General features: G+C 45.8%; 1 protein-coding gene across 3 annotated transcripts in view; it reads left to right on the forward strand.

The window, feature by feature from the left end:
* The window catches only part of lrp4 (low density lipoprotein receptor-related protein 4), a 258,361-nt gene that overhangs the window by 207,392 nt on the left and 28,911 nt on the right, over nt 1-22,058 (forward strand). For all 3 annotated transcript variants that reach the window (XM_078415462.1, XM_078415463.1, XM_078415465.1), the window contains exons 17-31: nt 3,588-3,796; nt 4,653-4,734; nt 4,941-5,046; nt 5,336-5,537; nt 6,893-7,082; nt 8,232-8,363; nt 9,096-9,236; nt 10,252-10,338; nt 11,000-11,171; nt 12,976-13,138; nt 14,132-14,357; nt 16,638-16,941; nt 18,111-18,329; nt 19,311-19,445; nt 20,165-20,273. In XM_078415462.1, coding sequence (XP_078271588.1) covers nt 3,588-3,796; nt 4,653-4,734; nt 4,941-5,046; nt 5,336-5,537; nt 6,893-7,082; nt 8,232-8,363; nt 9,096-9,236; nt 10,252-10,338; nt 11,000-11,171; nt 12,976-13,138; nt 14,132-14,357; nt 16,638-16,941; nt 18,111-18,329; nt 19,311-19,445; nt 20,165-20,273 — 2,477 coding nt within the window. The remainder of the gene's footprint in view (nt 1-3,587; nt 3,797-4,652; nt 4,735-4,940; nt 5,047-5,335; nt 5,538-6,892; nt 7,083-8,231; nt 8,364-9,095; nt 9,237-10,251; nt 10,339-10,999; nt 11,172-12,975; nt 13,139-14,131; nt 14,358-16,637; nt 16,942-18,110; nt 18,330-19,310; nt 19,446-20,164; nt 20,274-22,058) is intronic.

Raw genomic sequence — 22,058 nt, forward strand, 5'->3', positions numbered from 1 at the left:
CATGTAACTCAAGTAAATGCTGTCGTCACCAGCAATGTACGTTTGCTGTTGGAATGTTAGATTGCTTTCTGGCAGCTCAGTGTCTGTAGTTGTTCATTCCATAAAGCGTGAGAGCACACTTTGCAAAAGCGTGCAACTCCTAGCTGGCAATTATAGACATAGAGTCATACAGTATGGAAACAAGCACTTCGGCCCAACTTGTCTATCCCGACCAAGATGCCCCACCAACACTAGTCCCATTTGCCTGCATTTGGCCAATATCCCTCTAAAACTATCCTATCCATGTACCTGTCCAAGTGTCTTGTTCGTGCTGTTTTTGTACCTGCCTCAACTACCTCCTCCAGCCGTTTGTTCCATATTCCCACCCACCACCCCCTGTGTGAAAAAGTTGCCCTTCAGATTCATATTAAATCTTTCCCATCTCACTTTAATCCTAAGTCCTCAGCTTCTTGATTCCCCTACTCTGGGGAAAAGATTCTGTGCATTCACCCTATCCATTCCCCTCATGATTTTATCCACCTTTATAAGATCACCCCTCAGCCTCCTGCATGCCGGGGAAGTGGGCATCACGGTGGTGCAGTGGTAGAGATGCTGCCTTGCAGCACCTACAGCGCCAGAAACCCGGATTCGACCCCGTCTACATGTCCTCTCTGTATGGAGTCTGTACGTTCTCCCCGTGACAGCGTTGGATTTCTCTGAGATATTCGGTTTTCTCTCACTCCAAAGATGTACAGGTTTGTAGGTTAATTGGCTTAGTATAAATGTAAATTGTCCCTGGTGTGTGTTAATGTTAATGTGCGGGGATCGCTGGTCGGTGCGGACAATAGACAATAGACAATAGACAATAGGTGCAGGATGAGGCCATTCAGCCCTTCGAGCCAGCACCGCCATTCAATGTGATCATGGCTGATCATTCTCAATCAGTACCCCGTTCCTGCCTTCTCCCCATACCCCCTGACTCCGCTAACCTTAAGAGCTCTATCTAGCTCTCTCTTGAATGCATTCAGAGAATTGGCCTCCACTGCCTTCTGAGGCAGAGAATTCCACAGATTCACAACTCTCTGACTGAACAAGTTTTTCATCATCTCAGTTCTAAATGGCCTACCCCTTATTCTTAAACTGTGGCCCCTTGTTCTGGACTCCCCCAACATTGGGAACATGTTTCCTGCCTCTAACGTGTCCAACCCCTTAATAATCTTATACGTTTCGATAAGATCTCCTCTCACCCTTCTAAATTCCAGTGTATACAAGCCTAGTCGCTCCAGTCTTTCAACATATGACAGTCCCGCCATTCCGGGAATTAACCTAGTAAACCTACGCTGATCAGAATATCCTTCCTCAAATTTGGAGACCAAAACTGCACACAGTACTCCAGGTGCGGTCTCACTAGGGCCCTGTACAACTGCAGAAGGACCTCTTTGCACCTATACTCAACTCCTCTTGTTATGAAGGCCAACATTCCATTGGCTTTCTTCACTGCCTGCTGTACCTGCATGCTTCCTTCCAGTGACTGATGCACTAGGACACCCAGATCTCATTGTACGTCCCCTTTTCCTAACTTGACACCAGTCAGATAATACTCTGCCTTATTATTCTTACCACCAAAGTGGATAACCTCACACTTATCCACATTAAACTGCATCTGCCATGCATCCGCCCACTCACACAACCTGTCCAAGTCACCCTGCAACCTCATAGCATCTTCCTCACAGTTCACACTACCACCCAGCTTTGTATCATCTTCAAATTTGCTAATGGTACTTTTAATCCCTTCATCCAAGTCATCCTGAATGTATATTGTAAATAGCTGCGGTCCCAGCACCGAGCCTTGCGGTACCCCACTAGTTACTGCCTGCCATTCTGAAAGGGACCCATTTATCCCCACTCTTTGCTTTCTGTCTGTCAACCAATTTTCTATCCATGTCAGTATCCTACCTCCAATGCCGTGCTCTAATTTTGCCCACTAATCTCCTATGTGGAACCTTGTCAAATGCTTTCTGAAAGTCAAGGTATACCACATCCACCGGCTCTCCCCTGTCAATTTTCCTAGTTACATCCTCAAAGAATTCCAGAACTCGGTGGGCCGAAGGGCCTGCTTCCGCGCTGTATCTCTAAACTAAACTAAATGGAACAGTTTTCTGCCGTACATCTCAGGAGCCAGACAGGCCGTTCTTGCGAAGTTGCAGCCTCTGATTCGTCGAACTCACTCTGACAAACCTCTGCTATCAGCGGGCCAGTGCTGCCGACATTAGAGGTGGCATTATGTGTATTCCCACAACATTTCCCCAGCTCACCGCCGATGTGCTGTTGGGCAACTTGCCATTAATGCAGTTAATCAGCAGTCCCAGCTGGCCACGTGACACACAGTCAATGCATTGTGATGAGGCCTGGTTACAGAGGCAGTTGGATTCAAGGCAATGTCTTCCCTGCCCATTGAATGTTAGAACAAGTGTTTGACTGAATTTGTGGAATGAACATACAGTTTCCTAGAATGCAACAATCAAATACTGGAGGGCATAGCTTCAAGATGAGAGGGGCAAAGTTTAAAGGAGATCTGCGGGGCAATTTTTTTTATCCAGAGGGTGGTGGGTGCCTGGAACGCGCTGCCAGGGGGTGGTGGTGGAGGCAGATACAATAGTGGCATTAAGACTGTTGGGTAGGCATAGGCAGGGAATGGAGGGATATGGATCACGTCCCGGTAGATAAGTTTATCGTGGCATCATGTTCAGCACAGACATCGTGGGCTGAAGGGCCTGTCCCTGTGTTGTAATATTCTATGTTTAATGTTTTCAACTTTCTGCCTGTCATTTTGGGAATCAACCACATGAATGAAACCTTTTGTTATCCCGTGAATGGATCATATGTTACTTAATGTGTAGCAACCAGCCCCTACCATATCATTATGGTCTACTCCCTGGCATATACAATTCCAATTTTAAGTAGAAGGGTATTAAAAATACCCATGAAAGGAGTGTGCCGTTCATTGCAAAACCAGCTGCTGTTATTCATTTTGGGTACATTCTACCCACTGGCTTTTTAAAACTTATGCCTATCAGAGAAAAATAAGTTTACAATAACTACGGTCAAATAATACAATAAAATATAGTTAACGACACAGCTGAGTTTAATGCATATTTTTACAAAGTATAAAGCGTGCATTTTAGCGGGCTTCTAGTATGTTGAAAAAACTGCAAATCGTGCGCTGGTCAGTAGATAGTACAGTAAGTTCCCGCTGAAATGGTTGCTCAGATTTCATTTTTATCCCCGGTCAAATTGTGGCAATACCTATAGTTATGAAAAGTTGGAGGCACATCATTTTTGGGGCAAGTGAAGTTTCTAAGCAGATTGACAATGAGCATTTAGTTTTGGCCACGGGGAAGTGAAGATGTCCAATTAATGCAATCAGTCCACCCAAGAGTCGCACGAGTTGTAGGTTGCAGCTGACCTTCGTCTGTCAGCCAGTCAGTGTGAATTGGGAGGAAAATGTTCTTTTTTGGCATTATATTGTTGATGTAATGTTACATTTCGAAGAAGTTGTCTTGATGTTTTGAACTTAGAAGTGACAAGAGACCTTTCGGCCTTATCAGGTCTTGACAAGTTCCTGCTTTTTGCTCGAAGGACGGACATCCGTCGCATCAGCTTTGACACCGAGGACAAGTCTGACGATGTCATTCCAGTGGCTGATGTGCGCAGCGCTGTTGCACTCGACTGGGACTCCACAGGGGAATTTATCTACTGGACAGACGTTACCACCGACTCCATCAACAGGGCAAAGTGGGATGGGACTCAGCAGGAGGTATGTGTGCGGCTCTGCATAGGTCTAAACTATAACATAGTAAAAAGGAACTGCAGATGCTGGCTACCAAAGATCAGTGATGTAGTAACTCAGCGGGTCAGGCAGCACCCCTGGAGAACATGAATCTGAGGAAGGGTTCTGACCCGAAACGTCACCTATCCAAAGGTCGAGACAAATTCCCTTATGATGAAAGATATTTAGAATTTAATCATGTCACCATTTGAATGCAAGCATCTACATCCATCGGAGTGCACATATTACTGATAACTTAAATGCAAAGCAAACAAATGTACTTTCTAGTACATTTCTAGATAGAGCTCTTAAGGATAGTGGAGTCAGTGGGTATGGGGAGAAGGCAGGAACGGGGTACTGATTGAGAATGATCAGCCATGATCACATTGAATGGCGGTGCTGGCTTGAAGGGCCGAATGGCCTACTCCTGCACCTATTGTCTATTGTCTGTTGTCTAAGTAATTGTGATCATAATTGGGATTACGTATTATTCCAGTTGATATACATAATTTCAATTGTGCGAGTGTGTGTGTATATATATTTTATTATATATATATATGTGTGTGTGTGTGTATATGTATATATATATATATACATCACACACACACACAAACATATCACACACATTAATATCTCAAAATTATTTGTGAATATATATATATATACTCAAATAATTCTGTAAAAAAATGTTTACACAATTGCAATTATAGTGGCACGTATTAAAGGCTGGGTAATATATCAAATGTCACAGTCTAGTGATTTGTGAAGTAAAGGGTTTAATTTATTGTTTTCTCTACAAAAGACTCTTTCAATCTGAGAGTGGATTCAATGGGTTTTCTTTCAGGCAGTGGTGGACACCAGTTTGGAGAGTCCAGCAGGACTTGCTGTCGACTGGGTGACAAACAAGCTCTACTGGACAGATGCAGGTAACCATCCGTATCGTGGCTTTACTGAAGCTTTTGGACTGTTTATGATCAGCAGGAGATGTGAAAAGATGATCTGATCACTCTGCTTCAATATTTTCACATATATTTTCCAAACATTCTCACCCCTATCTCCCCAGCATTATATTTGTTCTACTTTGTTACAAACAAGACTATATTTTCAAGTTTTTGTCTCCTCTTCATTTCAGGAACGGACCGAATCGAGGCGTCGAACTTAGATGGCACTATGCGCACGGTTCTCATCTGGGAGAACTTGGACAGACCCAGAGACATAGTGGTCGATCCCATTGGAGGGTTGGTCTACCACAGTTGAACTGTGGTTCTTTATTTGTTTCATGTTAAATTTCATATTTCATTTAACTAATGTCTCAAGTAAATGCATAATATATGACCATCAAGCTTTAGCTTGTGATGGAAGTTTTCAAGCATAGATTGGATGTGATTGCTCAGTCTTGTGTGCTCAATGTTGTTTAAATCTCAGTATGCTGCACCAAGTAACAATGAAATGCAGATTTTGAAGCTGCACTGTAACTGGCGGGTGTGAACACTAACTGCTTCTTGTTTCTGTGTTTGCTGTGTGAAGGTACATGTACTGGACAGACTGGGGGGCCAGTCCTAAGATTGAGCGGGCAGGGCTGGACTCCTCTGTGCGGACTGTCATCATCTCTGCCAACCTCACCTGGCCCAATGGCTTGGCAGTGGACTATGGCACAGAGAGGCTGTACTGGGCAGACGCAGGCATGAAGACCATCGAATATGCCAGCCTGAATGGAACTGCAAGGCGGGTACGGCAGCATCACCAGTAATTTAACTTTGATAAACACGACCGATGTTAGTCATCTTCATTTGCTTCATTTAACTCACTCGTGCATTTAATGCATCTTCTGGAGAAATGCTGGCAGTTCGGCACAAAATTGTAGATAACTGGAAATTGGAGACCCCTTCAGAGGTGCAGAAGTTTAGTTTTAGGTTTATTATTGTCACGTGCGCTGAGTGAGGTACAGTGAAAAGTTTTGTTTTTGTATGTTATCCAATTGGATCAGGTAATACTATACATAAATACAACTCCAGTACAATAGGTAGAGCAAAGGGGAAGATACAGAGTGCAGAATATAGTCCTCAGCATTGTAGTGCATCAGTTCCAGAGACAAAGTCCAATGTCCACAATGGGATGAATTGGATAGTGCCCTAGCTTATGGAAGGACCGTTCAGAAGCCTGATAACATCAGGGAAGAAACTGTTCCTGAGGCTGGTGGTGTGCACTTTTGAGCTTCTGTACCTCCTGCCAGATGGGAGCAGGGAGTAGAGGTATTACTAGGGTGGGGGGACGTCTTTGATTATGTTGGCTTATTTAATGAGGCAGTGTGAAGTGTAGATGGAGTCAATGGTCAGAAGAAAGACAAAACGCTGTGGGTCAGGCAACATCTCTGGAGTGCATGGATAGGTGGGTTTCAGGTCAGGACCCTTCTTCAATGGCGGGAAACCTGGTCTGTGTCATGGGCTACATGGACAACTCTCTGCAAATTCTTATAGTCTTGGGCAAGTCCTAAGCTTCCTTGCAGCTGACCAGCGGGGATTAGCTGATTGATGTTCAATCTCTGTGGTCTAGCGTATGGCTGGCGCTTATGCATTACGCTTATGGCCGGGCCAGCACTCTTTCTGGGAGCTGTTGCCCAGTGACCCTGTGCAGGGATAGATTGGTACAATAGTGGCATTTAAGAGAGTTTTGGGTAGGCACATGGATATGCAGGGAATGGCGGGAAATGGATCATGTACTGGTATTTAAGGGATGGGCTTTGTTTCATGTTTGGCATGGACATTACGGGCAGAAGCCTCTGTTCCTGTGCTGTGCTGTTCTATGTGTTGACATCTTCTTGTTACTTATTTAGGCTGATTATTAATTGAGTTAGATTATTTACTCAATGGACAAAAGCATCTAAGATCTGCCCTGGAATGCCAATCGTCTTTTGCCATCTGGGTACAAATGCTCATTGGAACTCCATTGCAATACAATCATGCTAATAATGTTTTACTTCTCAACTTGGACTGCAAGTTGACGTTGTGCATGCTTTTAAGTTACAGATAGTCCGCATTGATGTAAATTTTCCTTCACCTCCACATTCTTGCCACACTCTCCTAGGTTCTGATTGGCACTCAGCTGCCTCATCCTTTTGGACTGACGATACACAATGACAAGATCTACTGGACTGACTGGCAATCAAAGAGCATTCAGAGTGCAGATAAAAACACCGGCTTAGGTCGTGTGGTACTGCGGGAAAACCTGGAAAACCTCATGGATATTCACATGTTCCATCGGCAACGCATGTCGGGTAAGGAGCAAGGACCTAACTCTGCAGATCTTTACTTACATGTGGCTCTAAGTTGTTTAATGAAAAATATAAATGACTTGGATGCAAGTGCAGACGGATTGGCTTATCAGTTTGCAGATGACACTGGGATTGCTGGGTCGTGGACTGTGAGGAAGGCTATCAAAGTATACAGCAGCATAAAGTTCAGCTACAGAAATGGGCAGGGAAATGGCAGATGGCGTTTAATCTGTGCAAGTGCGAGGTGTTGCACTTTGGGAGGTCAAACGCAAGGGGAAAATATACAATTAATGGCAAGACCCTTAACAGCATTGATGTAGAGGTATCTTGGGGTATCAGGGTCAGGACCTTTCTTCAGACTAATGAATGTGCAGAAGGGTTCCGACCATGAACATCACCTATCCATGTACTCCAGAGATATTGCCTGACCTCCCTGACCTCCATAACTCCCTGAAAATGACAACACAAGTAGATAGAATGGACAAGAAGGCATACAGTATAATATGCTTGCCTTCGTTGGTCGAGGCCTTGAGTATAAGATGCAGGGTGTCATGATGCAGTTTTATGGGACTTTGGGCGGGCTGCATTTGGAGTATTGCATGCAGTTCTGGTCACCCCATTACAAGGAGGATGTGGAAGCTTTGGAAAGGGTGCAGAATTGGTGGTTTGCCGGAATGGTGCCTGGATTAGCTGCAGGGAGAGGTTGGATTGCTTTCTCTGGAATGTAGGAGGTTGAGAGCTGATAGAAGTATATTAAGTTATATACAGTAGATAGCATAGATAGGATAGACAGTCACAATCTTTGTCCCAGGATGGAAGCATCAAATACTCAAGGTCAAAGCTTTAAGGTGAAAGAGGCAAAGTTTGAAGGAGATGTGCCTGGAACATGCTGCTGGGGGTGGTGGTGGAGGTAGATGTGATGGTGGCATTTACCTTGGTGTATGAATATGCAGGGAATGGAGGGATGCAGATAGGAGTTGGTCTTGGCATCATGTCCGGCACAGACATTGTGGACCGAAGGGCCTGTTCCTGTGCGGTGCTACATTCTATGATTTAATGTAAATTGTGATGTATTCAGTTGGTCCAAGGGAAGCTACTATATCTCATCCTGCAGTGGTTATTGTAAAGGATTGTTGTTTCTGTCATCCACAGTGGCGACCATGTGTAAAATAAACAACGGAGGCTGCAGCCACCTGTGTCTCCTCGCTCCACTGCCCACGGGCTACAGTTGTGCCTGTCCCACTGGCATCAACCTCCTTGCTGATGGAAAGACGTGTGCGCCTGGTAAGCTGTGACTCCTCTATCGACACGTGGCACAGAGGGCATTTCACATAATTAAACGTCCTTTCATACCTGGGGCGTTTTCGTTTTGAAAAGACAGCGGAAGCACTTTTGCAAAAAGTAACTGATGATTGTCAGAAATTAAACCAACTTGTTGTACGTCTTTGGATGTCTGCTGTTATTTGCCACTCCAGTGATATATGTACAAGGTGTGAACATAGTGCTCTTTGTTTCACTTTGGGGCATGGAATACATTTCAGAAAACACAGGCACCCTACTTTTAAATGGATAACTTGAATATTTTGGCGGAAAGATATGACACAAAGTGCTGGGGTAACCCAGCCGGTCAGGCAATATCTCTGGAGTACATGGATAGGTGATGTTCATGGTCGGGACCCTTCTGCACATTCATTAGTCTGAAGAAAGGTCCTGACCCTGATCAGCCATGATCACATTGAATGGCAGTGCTGGCTCGATGGGCTGAATGGCCTACTCCTGCACCTATTGTCTATTGCCTATTGCCTATTGACCCGAAACATCACCTATCCATGTTCTCCAGAGATGCTGCCTGACTCGCTGAGCTACTCCAGTACTTTATGTCTTTATCTGTGAACCAGCACCTGCAGTTCCTTGTTGCCAGGGTGGTTTGATGCCTGAGCAGATGGTCTAATAGTTGAGGAATATTTTTCCATCTCTCTGCAGAACATTTCCATAATCTCTCTTGCATTTCTCCAGGTATGACCAGCTTCCTGATATTTGCACGAAGAACGGATGTCCGGATGGTCTCACTCGATATCCCTTACTTTGCTGATGTTGTGCTGCCCGTCAATGACACCATGAAAAACACTATTGCAATTGGAGTCGATCCTAAAGAAGGTGATTGATTGTATATGGAAACACTTTGTTTGACATTTACCACAATATAAATGCTGGTCTGCCCCAATGGTTCAATTAGTTGGACGTCTGCAATGAGCTACCAATAAATACAAATCTTTTGCATCACCTCAGCTAAGCTGTTGCAGGGAATCACTAATACCATGTTCATGTGCTGTGATATCGTGTTTGGAAATGATTCAGCTTCACCTCAGTAGGAATTTGAGGATCTGGACTATAGGGAGAGATTGGGCAAGCTAGGACTTTATTCCTTGGAGCGCAGGAGGATGAGGGGTGATCGTATAGAGGTGTACAAAATCATGAGGGGAATAGAAATATAGAAAATAGGTGCAGGAGTAGGTCATTCGGCCCTTCGAGACAGCACCGCCATTCAATATGATCATGGCTGATCATCCAGAATCATAAAAACATAGAAGGGAGTCTTTGACCCAGGGTAAGAGAAACCAGAGGACATCAGTTTTAGGTGAGGGAGCAAGATTTAATATGAGCCTAACGGGCACATTTTTCACTCAGTATGGTAGGAATATGGAACGAGCCGCGAGAGGAGGTAGTTGAGGCAGGTACTACAACAACATTTAAAAGACTCTTGGATGGGTACAATGATTGGAAAGAGTAAGAGGAATATGGAGCAAATACAAGCAGCTGGGACATCTTGGTCGGCATGGATGAGTTGGGCCAAAGGGCTGTTTCCGTACTGCATAATTCTACGACTATACTTTAAAGTTATAGGCTATAGAACAAATTAGTTATAAGGAATGTCACATTTATCATGTGGCTAATCTAAGGAATGTCTTAAACTGGTTCAGAACATGAAAGAAATCCAGAAATGGTATTCACTCCTTTGTTGTAATTTGAGTTGCATTGTAAACCCTTGTTCTTTATTGGCAAGCTCTCCTTTTGTCTTTATACGTTTCGTTTTGTTTTGTTGAAGCTAAGCTGACCAGTAAAGCCTTCACAAATCAATCCCTCTTCCTAAAGCAATATCCTTTTATTTCAGGCAAGGTGTACTGGTCAGACAGCACTCTGAATAAAATTAGCAGAGCCAATCTGAATGGATCGCAGCAGGAAGATATTGTAAGCACAGGTGAGAGAGCAGAGAGTGTCTGCACATTGTTTCATCGTTCCACCGCACAGTGGGACACCTTTGGAAGTTGTGAACACAAGCAATGGGGAAAGTTTGGAGCAGCCATGAAGTTATGCAGGAAGCCAAACAAGCTCAAATGGTGGGCAGATCAAATGCAATCCGGAGCATTGATTGCAAGCAAAGCACCAAACCTATTGGGTGTTTAATTCGTCTACAAATAATGACGATATATTAAGTGTTTCCAAAATTAATGCAGAGCAGATGGTGCATCTCTGATGTTCAGAACCATACTGGGTTCTGGTTTGTACAAATGATCAATTATCCATATTAACCCATCTTAATCACATTTGTTTTCTCCGGTGCTCCAGTTTCCTCACACACTCCAAAGCCGTAGATGGTTTGAATGTTAACTGGCTTCCGTAAGTTATAAAAATAAAATTGTCCCTCATGTGCAGCATAGTGCTAATGTACGGGTGATCGCTGGTCAGCATGGACTCGATGGGCCGAAGGGCCTGTTTCCGCACTGTATCTCTAAAGTCTAAAAGGCTTTCTTGGGTAGTAATAAATGTACCATTGAATGTATTGAAATATTCACTCCATGGTTGTAAAGTAAGCTGCGGTTGGAACTACATATTCCATAGCTACTGCTTTCTCTCCCAAGGACTAATGACTACCGATGGACTGGCAGTGGATGCCACCGGCCGTAAAATATATTGGACAGATACGGGCACCAACAGGATTGAAGTTGCTAATTTGGATGGAACAATGAGAAAGGTTCTGATCTGGGAAAACTTGGACAGTCCGAGAGCTATTGCTCTTCACCACGAGAAAGGGTGAGTGGAGATGTCTCAGCAGCCCCATGATCAATTATTTTATGGTAAAGAAAGACACAGTGCTGGAGTAACTGAGCGGGTCAGGCAGCATCTCTGGAGAACATGGATAGGTGACGTTTCACCGAGTGCTGGAGTAACTCAGCGGGTCAGGCAGCATCTCTGGAGAACATGGATAGGTGACGTTTCACCGAGTGTTGGAGTAACTCAGCGGGTCAGGCAGCATCTCTGGAGAACATGGATGGGTGACGTTTCAGAGTGCTGGAGTAACTCAGCGGGTCAGGCAGCATCTCTGGAGAACATGGATAGGTGACGTTACAGCTTAGGACCTTTCTTCGGACCCAACACCATCAGGTGTCACTTAACATAATCCTGCTCATATTTCTTATATTGTTATTGTTGTTTTGAATAAGTTACTTTAATTCTAAACTGTCATGTAATACTGAAGAAGGGTCTCGACCCGAAACGTCACCCATTCCTTCTCTCCCGAGATGCTGCCTGACCTGCTGAGTTACTCCAGCATTTTGTGAATAATGTAATATTGTAATTTCTTTTCAAATAAGTGTACTATTTAACATAAAACACAGAGTGCTGGAGTAACTCAGTGGGCCAGGGAGCATCTCTGGAGAACATGGATGTGGAAGCAGCCCAGACTATCACACAAACCGACCTCCCTTCCATTGACTCCATCTACACCACGCTGCCTCAGCAAGGCCAGCAGCATAATCAAGGACCAGTCTCACCCTGGCCACTCCCTCTTCTCCCCTCTCCCATCAGGCAAGAGGTACAGGAGTGAGAAATCGCACACCTCCAGATTCAGGGACAGTTTCTTCCCAGCTGGTATCAGGTGACTGATCCATCCTACCACAACTGGAGAGCGGTCTTGAGCTACTGTCTATCTCATTGGAGACCCTCTTAGACTATCTTTAATCGGACTTTACTGGAATTTAACTTCTACTAAACGTTATTCCTTTTATCTGTACACAATGAACAGCTCGATTCCAAGCATGTTTTGCCTTTCTGCTGACTGGTTAGCACACAACAAAAAGCTTTTCACTGTAGCTCGACACACGTGACAGTAAACTAAACTATAGCTATCGGTAGACACAAAGTGCTGGATTAGTAATTCAGCAGGACAGGCAGCATCTCTGGAGAGAAGGAATGGGTGACGTTTTGGGTCGAGACCCTTCTTCAGACTATAGGTGACGTTTTGTGTTGGGACCCTCCTTGTGATTTTACGATGGTAGTTTTACTGGATTCTGTGTCACATATGTCAGACACAATTCTTTTTATAAGCAACCTAATGTGCCTTTCTAAAAGTTTGTAAAACAGCAATATCGTATCTGCCTCCACGACCGTGCAGCACATTCCAGGCACCTTTGTTGCAAAAACACTTGCTCTGCGCATCTCCTTTAAACTTGGCCCCTCTCGCTTTGAAGCTATGCCCTCTGTCTTTGACATTTCCACCCTTAGGGGGAGGTTCAGACTGCCTACCCTATCTCTGCCCTTCATAATTTTAAATACTTCCTTCTGGTCTCCCTTCAGAGAAAACAATCCAAGTTGCTGATGGTCAAATCATATTACTTTATAGAAAGACATCACTCCAAAGATGTACACGTTTGTAGGTTAATTGGCTTGAATAAATGTAATTTGTCCCTATTGTGTTTAGGATAGTGTTAATGTGCAGGGATCACTGGTCGGTGCGGACTTGGTGGGCCGAAGAACCTGTTTCCGCACTGTATCTCTAAACTAAACTAAACATCATTGCCTTATAGTTAATGCTTGCATCTATGTCGTTTGTTCCCAGAAACATGTATTGGACAGATTGGGGAGAACATGCCAAACTGGAACGTGCTGCAATGGATGGATCAGATAGGACGATTCTCATCAACAGTAACCTGGGCTGGCCCAATGGTCTGGCCATTGACAAAGTGGCGTCTCGACTACTGTGGGCTGATGCACACACTGAGGTACATGCAGTTACACTGTATGAGAATGTGCGAGATAACCAATGTGAGGTTCCATTTCATAAGTTCTAGGAACAGAATTAGGCCATTCGGCCTATCAAGTCGACTCCACCATTCAATCATGGCTGATCTATCTTTCCCTCTCAACCCCATTCTCCTGCCTTCGCCCAATAATCCATTTCATCAGATGTGATACTTCCTGAAGTTATATTTCCATAACACCGTAATATTCATGATTTTTCCCAAATGTTTTTTTAATGCTCCTGTCATTGCACTGTGATATTAAAATAGAATTTAATTGAATGATGGGCGCTATCCTTTTTACAAAAGACAAATTCAGCTTTGAGCTCTGAACACTGGTTGATGAGGCCAACTTTTTTGAATATTGCGTTCAATTTTGGTCACCCTGCCATAGGAAGGATGTTATTAAGCTGTAAAGAGTGCAGAGACAATTTAAGAGGATGTTGTCAGGACTTGAGGGCCAAAGCTCTAGGGAGGTGGTGAACAGGCTAGGACTTTATTCCTTGGAGCGCAGGAGACTGTGTGGTGATCTTATAGAGGTGCGTAACATCATGAGGGGAATAGATAGGATGAATGTACAGAAATGATTTATCCGGTGTCGGGGAATAAAGAGGACATAGGATTAAGGTGAGAGGGGAAAAATTTAATAGGAACCCGAGATGCATCTTTTTCACTTAGAGGGTGGTGGGTATGTGGAATGAGCTGCCAAAGGAAGTAGTTGAGGCAAGTATATAACACCATTTAAAAGACATTTGGGCAGGTACATGGAGAGGAAAAGTTTAGATGGGTACAAGCTAAATGCTGGCAGGTGGGACTATTGTAATGGGGCATCTTGGTCAGCATGGACAGGTTGGGCCAAAGGATCTGTTTGTGTGCTGTATGACTCCATGACAATATGGGACTTTGATTGTTTAAAGAACTGACTCTGAGAAGAAGCGCAGTTTTTCTGCATTGATTTCCTGTCACATTATACAGCGCATCGAGGCCGCGGACCTGAATGGTGCGAACCGCCAAACTCTCGTCACTCCTGTCCAGCACCCTTACGGCCTGACTCTACTTGGCCATCACATTTATTGGACAGACTGGCAGACTCGAAGCATCCAAAGGGCCGACAAGGACACGGGTGGCGACATGATTACAGTGCGAGGCAACCTGCCGGGACTCATGGACATTCAAGCAATTGACCGTGGTCAGCCCCTTGGTATGTTCCATTCACACTGTGGTATTCCTGCTAGTTGCTTTATTCTCACTTTCATACTGAAATGTGTAAGACTGTGTGGAGACTTGAGAGGATATTTCCCTTCAGAGGGAATCTCGAACTAAATGCCAGGGTGAGGGACCACCTGTTTCGGACCGAGATGAGGAGTTCAACAGTTCAACAGAGCTTTATTTGTCATTCGGTACCAAGGTACCGAACGAAATTACATAGCAGTCATACACAAAAAAGAACACAAGACACATGACCCCAACACAAACATCCATCACAGTCTCCAAACACCCCTTCACTGTGATGGAGGCAACAAAACTTCCACTCTCTTCCCCACGCCCACGGACAGACAGCTCGTCCCCGACCGACCCGCACAGTCCCCGCAAGGGGATGGAAGTCCCCGCGGCTGAGCCGCACCGGGCGCTGAAACATCCCGCGGCCGAGCCGGGCGACGGAAGGCCCCAAGGTCGAGCCGTGCGCAGCTAAGTCCCGCGGCCGAGCCGCACCGTGCGATGCTAGGCCCCGCGGCCGAGCCACACCGGGCACCGCTAAGTCCAGCGGCCGAGCCGCACCAGCGATGTTAGGTCCCGCGGCCAAGCCACGCCGTGCGATGTTAGGCCCCGCGGCCAAGCCGCACCGGGCACTGTTAAGTCCAGCGGCCGAGCTGCACCAGCGATGTTAGGCCCCGCGGCCGAGCCGCGCCGGGCGATGTTAAGTCCAGCGGCCGAGCCGCACCGGGCGATGGAAGGCCCCACGGCCAAGCCGCACCGGGCGATGTTAAGTCCAGCGGCCGAGCCGCACCAGCGATGAAAAGTCCCGCGGCTGAGCCGCACCGGGCGATGTTACGCCCTGCGGCCGAGCCGCACCGGGCACTGTTAAGTCCAGCGGCCGAGCCGCACCGGACGGTGTTAAGTCCAGCGGTCGAGCCGCACCGGACGATGTTAAGTCCAGCGGCCGAGCCGCACCGGGCGATGGAAGGCCCCGCGGCCGAGCCGCACCCCGCGCCGTGAGACATGGCTTCTCAGAGAGTGATGAATCTTTGGAACTCTCTAACACTTGAGCGCTGTGGGGAATGTGTTGTTGAATATATGCTGGGCTGAGATGGATGTATTTTTGTTGGGGCGTCAAAGGATAAGAGGGCTGGCCAAGATCACATTATCCATGTAAGACACAAAGTGCTGGAGTAACTCAACGGGTCAGGTAGCACCTCTGGAGAACATGGATAGGTAACGTTTCAGTTTGGGACCCTTTTGGGAAGGGACACAAACTAAGACATCGCTTATCCATGTTGAGAAGGGTCCGAACCCGAAACATCATCCACCCATGTTCTCCACAGATGCTACCTGACCCACTGAGTTACTCCAGCACTTTGAGTCCGTTTTGATAAACCGGCATCGACAGTTCCTTGTGTCTACACATTATCCATGACTGGATTGAACAGCAGGGCAGTCTTAGCCTACTCCTGCTCTGATCAATTCAGATCTACAACACATAAATAATAAAAACAATTCCCACCTGCGCAAGTTTTTCCATCTGTGAAAATCTTATTACCTGTTGTCATATATTTTCATGTCACCGTTGTGGAAAATGACTGAGCTAATGATTTCTCTGAGCATAGATGGGTAAATATTTATTTCAATTCACTGCCAATTCCTCCCTGATCCCCGGACTACCTTCCCTTGTCTTCTCTGCCAAGCATCTACTGACTCTCTTGGGTCTTGGCCCCAATTTCCCAGCTGTCTATCAGTGCACATTGATCTGCTGACGGAACACAACCATGAACCTGATTTGTTCCTCTTGCCGATAGTCAGTCAGTCAGTCATGAGCCAGACAGGGCCTGTGAAAGGTCCTCAGAACAGTTCCTCAAAACAGCTTTATTGTGAGATGCAACAAATGTAAATGGCAACTTTGAATATTGAATGCAGGAAATGCTTTACCTTAAATATACTCCTGGTAGTATTATAAAACTACTAGAGCATAGAACAGTGCAGCTCAGCAACAGGCCATTCAGCCCACAATGTCTGTGCCTTACATGATGCAGTTAATCTCCTCTGCCTGCTCTCCATAGTCCTTGCGTGTCCTGGGTAAGAGATTTGACATTGCTTGGACCGCCAAGGCCTGCTGGAACTCCCGGTTGCTAACCATTTTATCTCCTCTTCCAATTCCCGTACTGTGCTTGCTGAGTTACTCCAGCACATTGTGTATTTTTCTGTAAACCAGCACCTGCGCTTCCTAGTGTCTACGCTCTTCAGACTTTGTGTTTCTTCTCTGCAGGTTTTAACAAGTGTAGTGTCAGGAATGGGGGCTGCAGCCACCTGTGCCTGCCCCGGCCCAGCGGCATCAGATGTGCCTGCCCAACAGGAATCCAAATGAAGAGTGATGGGAGAACCTGCAACGATGCCCCCGAGACCTACCTGCTTTTCTCCAGCCGCGGGAGCATCCGCCGCATCTCTCTGGACACAACCGATTACACGGATGTGCATGTCCCTGTTCCTGAGCTACATAATGTCATCTCCCTGGACTATGACAGTGTGGAGATGAAGGTTTACTACACAGATGTCTTCCTGGATGTCATCAGGTAAGGATGAGCATCTTCATCCTTTAATAACCTGCCCACTTATGAATGATAAATGGGCATTTGCTGACATCTCGAACAAGGAACAGTACACAAGAACCACTGTTCGCATCCTCGTATCCCTCTTCCCCAGCCAACAATGGGCCATTATGGACTCCACCCTTCCTGAGGTAATCTGTTGCTGGCCCTGATTTATTTTGGTCTTTTATCGCCTCCAGCCCCCCCCCCATCCTTTAGTCTGAAGAAGAGTTCCATCCCAAAAGTCAAGTCAAGTTTATTTGTCACATACACATACACGATGTGCAGTGAAATGAAAGTGGCAATGCCTGCGGATTGTGCACAAAAAATTACAATTACAGCATATAAATTAAAATTAATACAGAAAAAAAATTTAGTCCTTGGAGTTATAATAGTTAACAGTCCTGATGGCCTGTGGGAAGAAACTCCGTCTCATCCTCTCCGTTTTCACAGCATGACAGCGGAGGCGTTTGCCTGACCGTAGCAGCTGGAACAGTCCGTTGCTGGGGTGGTAGGGGTCCCCCATAATCTTGCTTGCTCTTGATCTGCACCTCCTGATGTATAGGTCCTGCAGGGGCCTAATAATTTCCTCCAGATCTGGTGAGTTACTCCAGCATTTTGTGTCTCCCGACACCACAAGAACAGGTCCTTTGCCCACAATGTCAGTCGCACATGATGCCAAGACCATCATTTATCTACCTGCACATAACCCATATCCCTTCATCTGTACCTTCCCCTTTGCTCTACCTATTGTACTTGAGTTTGACTTGATTGTATGTATGTATGGTATTAGCAGATCTGATTGGATAGATATGATATGATATGATAGATATATGATATGATAGCATGCAAAGCAAAGCGTTTCACTCTAACTCGGTACGCCTGACAATAACAAACCTAAATCTTTCCTGTGCTGTACTGTTCTATATTTTATGAAGCTGGGTTGGACCACTTCACTATCTGTATGTCCTGCCAGACCTATGGTTCTGGTGGAGTCTGAGCAAGTCTCTGAAGCCTCAACTCAGTTTGAATCATTTTGTTTGCCTGTTGTACTTATGCACTCGACTTTAATGATTTGTGTAACTGAGCCCGAGTCCTAGTGTTCCCCATAGTTTCCCATCTTTAAAAAAAACTCTACTTTTTTGGTTTACCAGAAGTGCAAACCTTAACGGCAGTGGCATGGAGACGGTGATTAGCCAGGGTCTAAAAACGACTGATGGCTTGGCCATTGACTGGGTGGCAAGGAACCTGTACTGGACAGATACGGGCAGAAACACCATTGAGGTGTCTTGGCTTGATGGAACCTGCCGCAAGGTGCTCATCAATAACAGCCTGGACGAGCCCAGGGCAATCGCCGTCTTTCCCAGGAAAGGGTAAGCAAATCTTTTTTCAACGAAGGAGGATCCATTGTTGTACAAAGTCCTATTGTTAAGTTATACTCTGTTCCATATTTCCATTCTAAAAAGGCCATATTACGGCCAATAATTTCAATGTGATCTGAATGGAGAATAGATCGTCATTTCTGAAGTGTTTGCTCATCTTTGAGCTAAATGTACTAGTTTACCACATATTTCTGCTGATCACTGACATCCCAATGAGGCAAGTGTTGAAGCGTTAAACCCAACTTAAATTAAGCAAAGTTTGTAAAAGTTTATGCAAGGATCATTTATATTAAAAGAGAAACAATCTCACATCTTGGCAATGGTCAGCGTGGACGCTGTGGGCCGAAGGGCCTGTTTCCATCCTGTATCTCTAAACTATAGGTACTATAAACATTTAAAATATGTTTGGACAGATACATGAATGGGAAATGTTAAGAAGGATATGGGACAAACGTGGGCAGGTGGGACTAATGTAGATGGGGCATCTTGGTCTGCATGGGCAAGTTGTGCCAAAAGGCCTGCCTCAGTACTATATGACTCTGAACTAAACTAATTATAGAAGCCAGCAGATGCTCTAAGGGCCTTTACCCCTTAAACTCTCCAAAGCCAACTTCAAAGTAAGAACATATTTCTGTCTGCACTTGAATTAGATTTTTTCCCCCCACAATATATGAAAGAGTAAGGCTACTGTAGTTGGAACTACAATGTAGAATCAATGTCATCGATTGTTTGGTTCGAGCGATCAATAAGAATCATTAGCTCCAGCTGCTGATATACTCGACAGTGTGTAATGTTAGAAAAATACGTCATTGAGTGAAACTGCAAAATAAAGTTACACTTCATTTGATAATGGGTGTGTGGCTGAGATTTTTTAGATTTAGATTCTGCAGCGCGGAGATCTGTGGCTATGAAATAATAGGTTCCTGTGAAACCAATAAGAAAAACGTGAACATTGCTTTTGTGTTCCTCTAGGTATCTCTTCTGGACAGACTGGGGAAATCTTGCCAAAATCGAGCGTGCGCAGTTGGATGGCACTGACCGCAAAGTCCTCATCAACACTGATCTGGGTTGGCCAAACGGTTTAACCTTGGATTATGACACAAGGAGGTGAGCTGAGAAAGGCCAAATGTGTAAACGGGCAATTGGATAATCATTGCATCAGGAGCGAGAGGGAGCAGGAACTCAATTAGCCGATTCAGGTTATGAAGTAAAGCTTCATTCCACCCTGGCTCCTTGCCAGTGTTCTACTTCAGTGGTTCATCGTAGCTGGAAACTAGCAGTTTGATGGTTTTAAGGATTGAATTTACAGTGGCACGGTGGCGCAGCTGATAGAGCTGGTGCCTCACAGCGCCAGAGACTCAGGTTCAATCCTGACCTTGAGTGCTGTCTGTGTTGTGTTTGCACATTCTACTTGTGGCTGCAAGGGTTTTCTCCGGGTGCTGCGGTTTCCACCCACATCCCAACGACATGTGGGTTTGTAGGTTAACGGGCTGCTGTAAATTGCCCCCAGTGTGTAAGGAGTGGATGAGTTACTGGGATAATATAGGACTAGCGTAATCGATGGCTAATAGATCACTAGGGCGATCGATGGTCGGCATAGGCTCGGTTGGCCGAAGGGCCTGTTTCCATATTGCTTCTCTAAACTAAAGTAAACTACTTATCCAGAAAACAATTCAGTATGATGTTAAAATGCAGATTGAATTACATTCAGGCAGGAGCTGTGATTGGAGTAATCTCCTATTGATGGGATTAAATCTGGGATTATGTAGCGTGTCATATCCCTCTGCAATATTTATAAATTTGATGAGAACAATTATTCCTGGCAGGATCTACTGGGTGGATGCCCACTTAGACAGAATAGAAAGCTGCGATTTAAATGGAAACCTACGGCAAGTTCTCATTGGCCAAGTTACACATCCCTTTGCCTTAACGCAGGTAAGAAATATTTTATTTAAGGTTTGTACATTCAAAGCAATGATGCTGAGGATGATAGGGAACGTGTGCACATACCATGATTATAGCAGGTGCTTCAGAAATGTACATTATCATCAGGTGAGTGTTCAGCCAGCTGCCCGTCGAAGTGAATGATGGTGCCTTTTCCAAAGCACCATCACGATGTTCAGTGGAAAGGCCAGCGGCCACACTGCACTGTGCAGAGTTCCTGCTGGTGTCTCGAGTCTGAAGAAGGGACCCAACCCGAAACGTCACCTACCCATGTTCTCTTGAGATGCTGCCTGACCTGCTGAGGTACTCCAGCACGCTGTGTCTTTTTAACCTTTACTCGACCAAGTGGACCCATTGAGCCCAAACCGCTCCTGCATTGGTGCAGCACCCCCCCCCTCTCCTCCCCTCTCCCCCCTCCCTCCCCTCTCCCTTCCCCCTCCCACCCCCTCCCCATCCCCTCGTTTCCCCTCCCCCCACTCCATCCCCCTCAACCCCCCTTGTCCTCCCCCTCTCCCTCCCTCCACCCACCCACTCCCTCCCTCCCCCCTCCCTCCCGAGGAGATAGATTTAAACTTTAAAATGTGAATAACTTTAATATAACACCGATTTCAATGAAACTTCTTCCATTAGCACCAAAGGGACGGCGGTGAGTAAGGTGGGCCTAAAATTGTCACGCTATCATGTTCCGTTTTGGCTGTAAATCAGGAACAAACAAACAAACAAACAAGAGTGTTAGTCTATAGATTGTAGCTTTTATTATAGCTTTTAGATATAATAGTGCCCCTTGGTGGAGAAACAGAGAATCGCAAGTAAAAAGAAGGATAATAATAATAATAATAATAATTCATTTATTTTATATAGTGCCTTATCGGGTGCTCAAAGCGCTTTACAAAAACAATCAACATAAAAACAAACAGACAAACTATCCTAACGGAAAAGCGACGAATAAACAACGCCAGCGTCCTCTCACGTCAGGGTCCGGCAGTAGACAACAAAAAGCACAGGACACACAGATACAATTTTTACACAAACAGCCATCACAGTGATTGCTCTAGGCACACCCTCACTGTGATGGAAGGCAAAGTCTTATCTCCTCCTCATTCTTCTCCCGTGGTGCCACGAGGTGATCGAGGCTCCCAACTTTTTGAAGCCCCCACCGGGCGATGGAAAGTCCCAGGGCCGAGCCGAGCAGGCCAATGAAAGTCCCGAGCCCCCACCGGGCGATGGAAAGTCCCAGGGCCGAGCCGTGCAGGCCGATGAAAGTCCTGAGCCCCACCGGGCGATGGAAAGTGCCGCGGCCGAGCCACGCAGGGTGATGAAGGGCCTGCGAGCGGGTCGATCAAACCTCGCGCTTCGGGGCGGTCGAAGCTGCTACGGCTGGAGCTCCCAAAAACCGGTCGCCAGCCAGGGACCTGCGAACTCCCGATGTTGCGGTCTGCAGGGCCCACGGCCGAAGCCTCCGAGATGGTAAGTCCAGGCCCTGCGACCGGAGTCTTCAAGGTCGATCCCAGCTGAAGGCCGCCGACTCCACGATGTTAGGCCGTAGCGCGAACGGAGATACGACACGGTAAAGGTCGCATCTCCGTTGAGGAAGAGATTAGAAAAAAAGGTTTCCCCCAACCCCCCCACCACCCCCCCACATACACAGAGTTAAAAATAGAACAAAACGTACATTAAACGATGACAATAGACAAAAAACAAAAAAAAAGACAGAGAGACTGCCGGTGAGCCGCAGCTGCAGAACACAGCCACACCCCTTTTACAATTTTAGACAAG

Source organism: Rhinoraja longicauda, chromosome 18 (genome assembly GCF_053455715.1).
Source record: "Rhinoraja longicauda isolate Sanriku21f chromosome 18, sRhiLon1.1, whole genome shotgun sequence".
In the NCBI taxonomy this organism is placed as follows: Eukaryota; Metazoa; Chordata; class Chondrichthyes; order Rajiformes; family Arhynchobatidae; genus Rhinoraja; species Rhinoraja longicauda.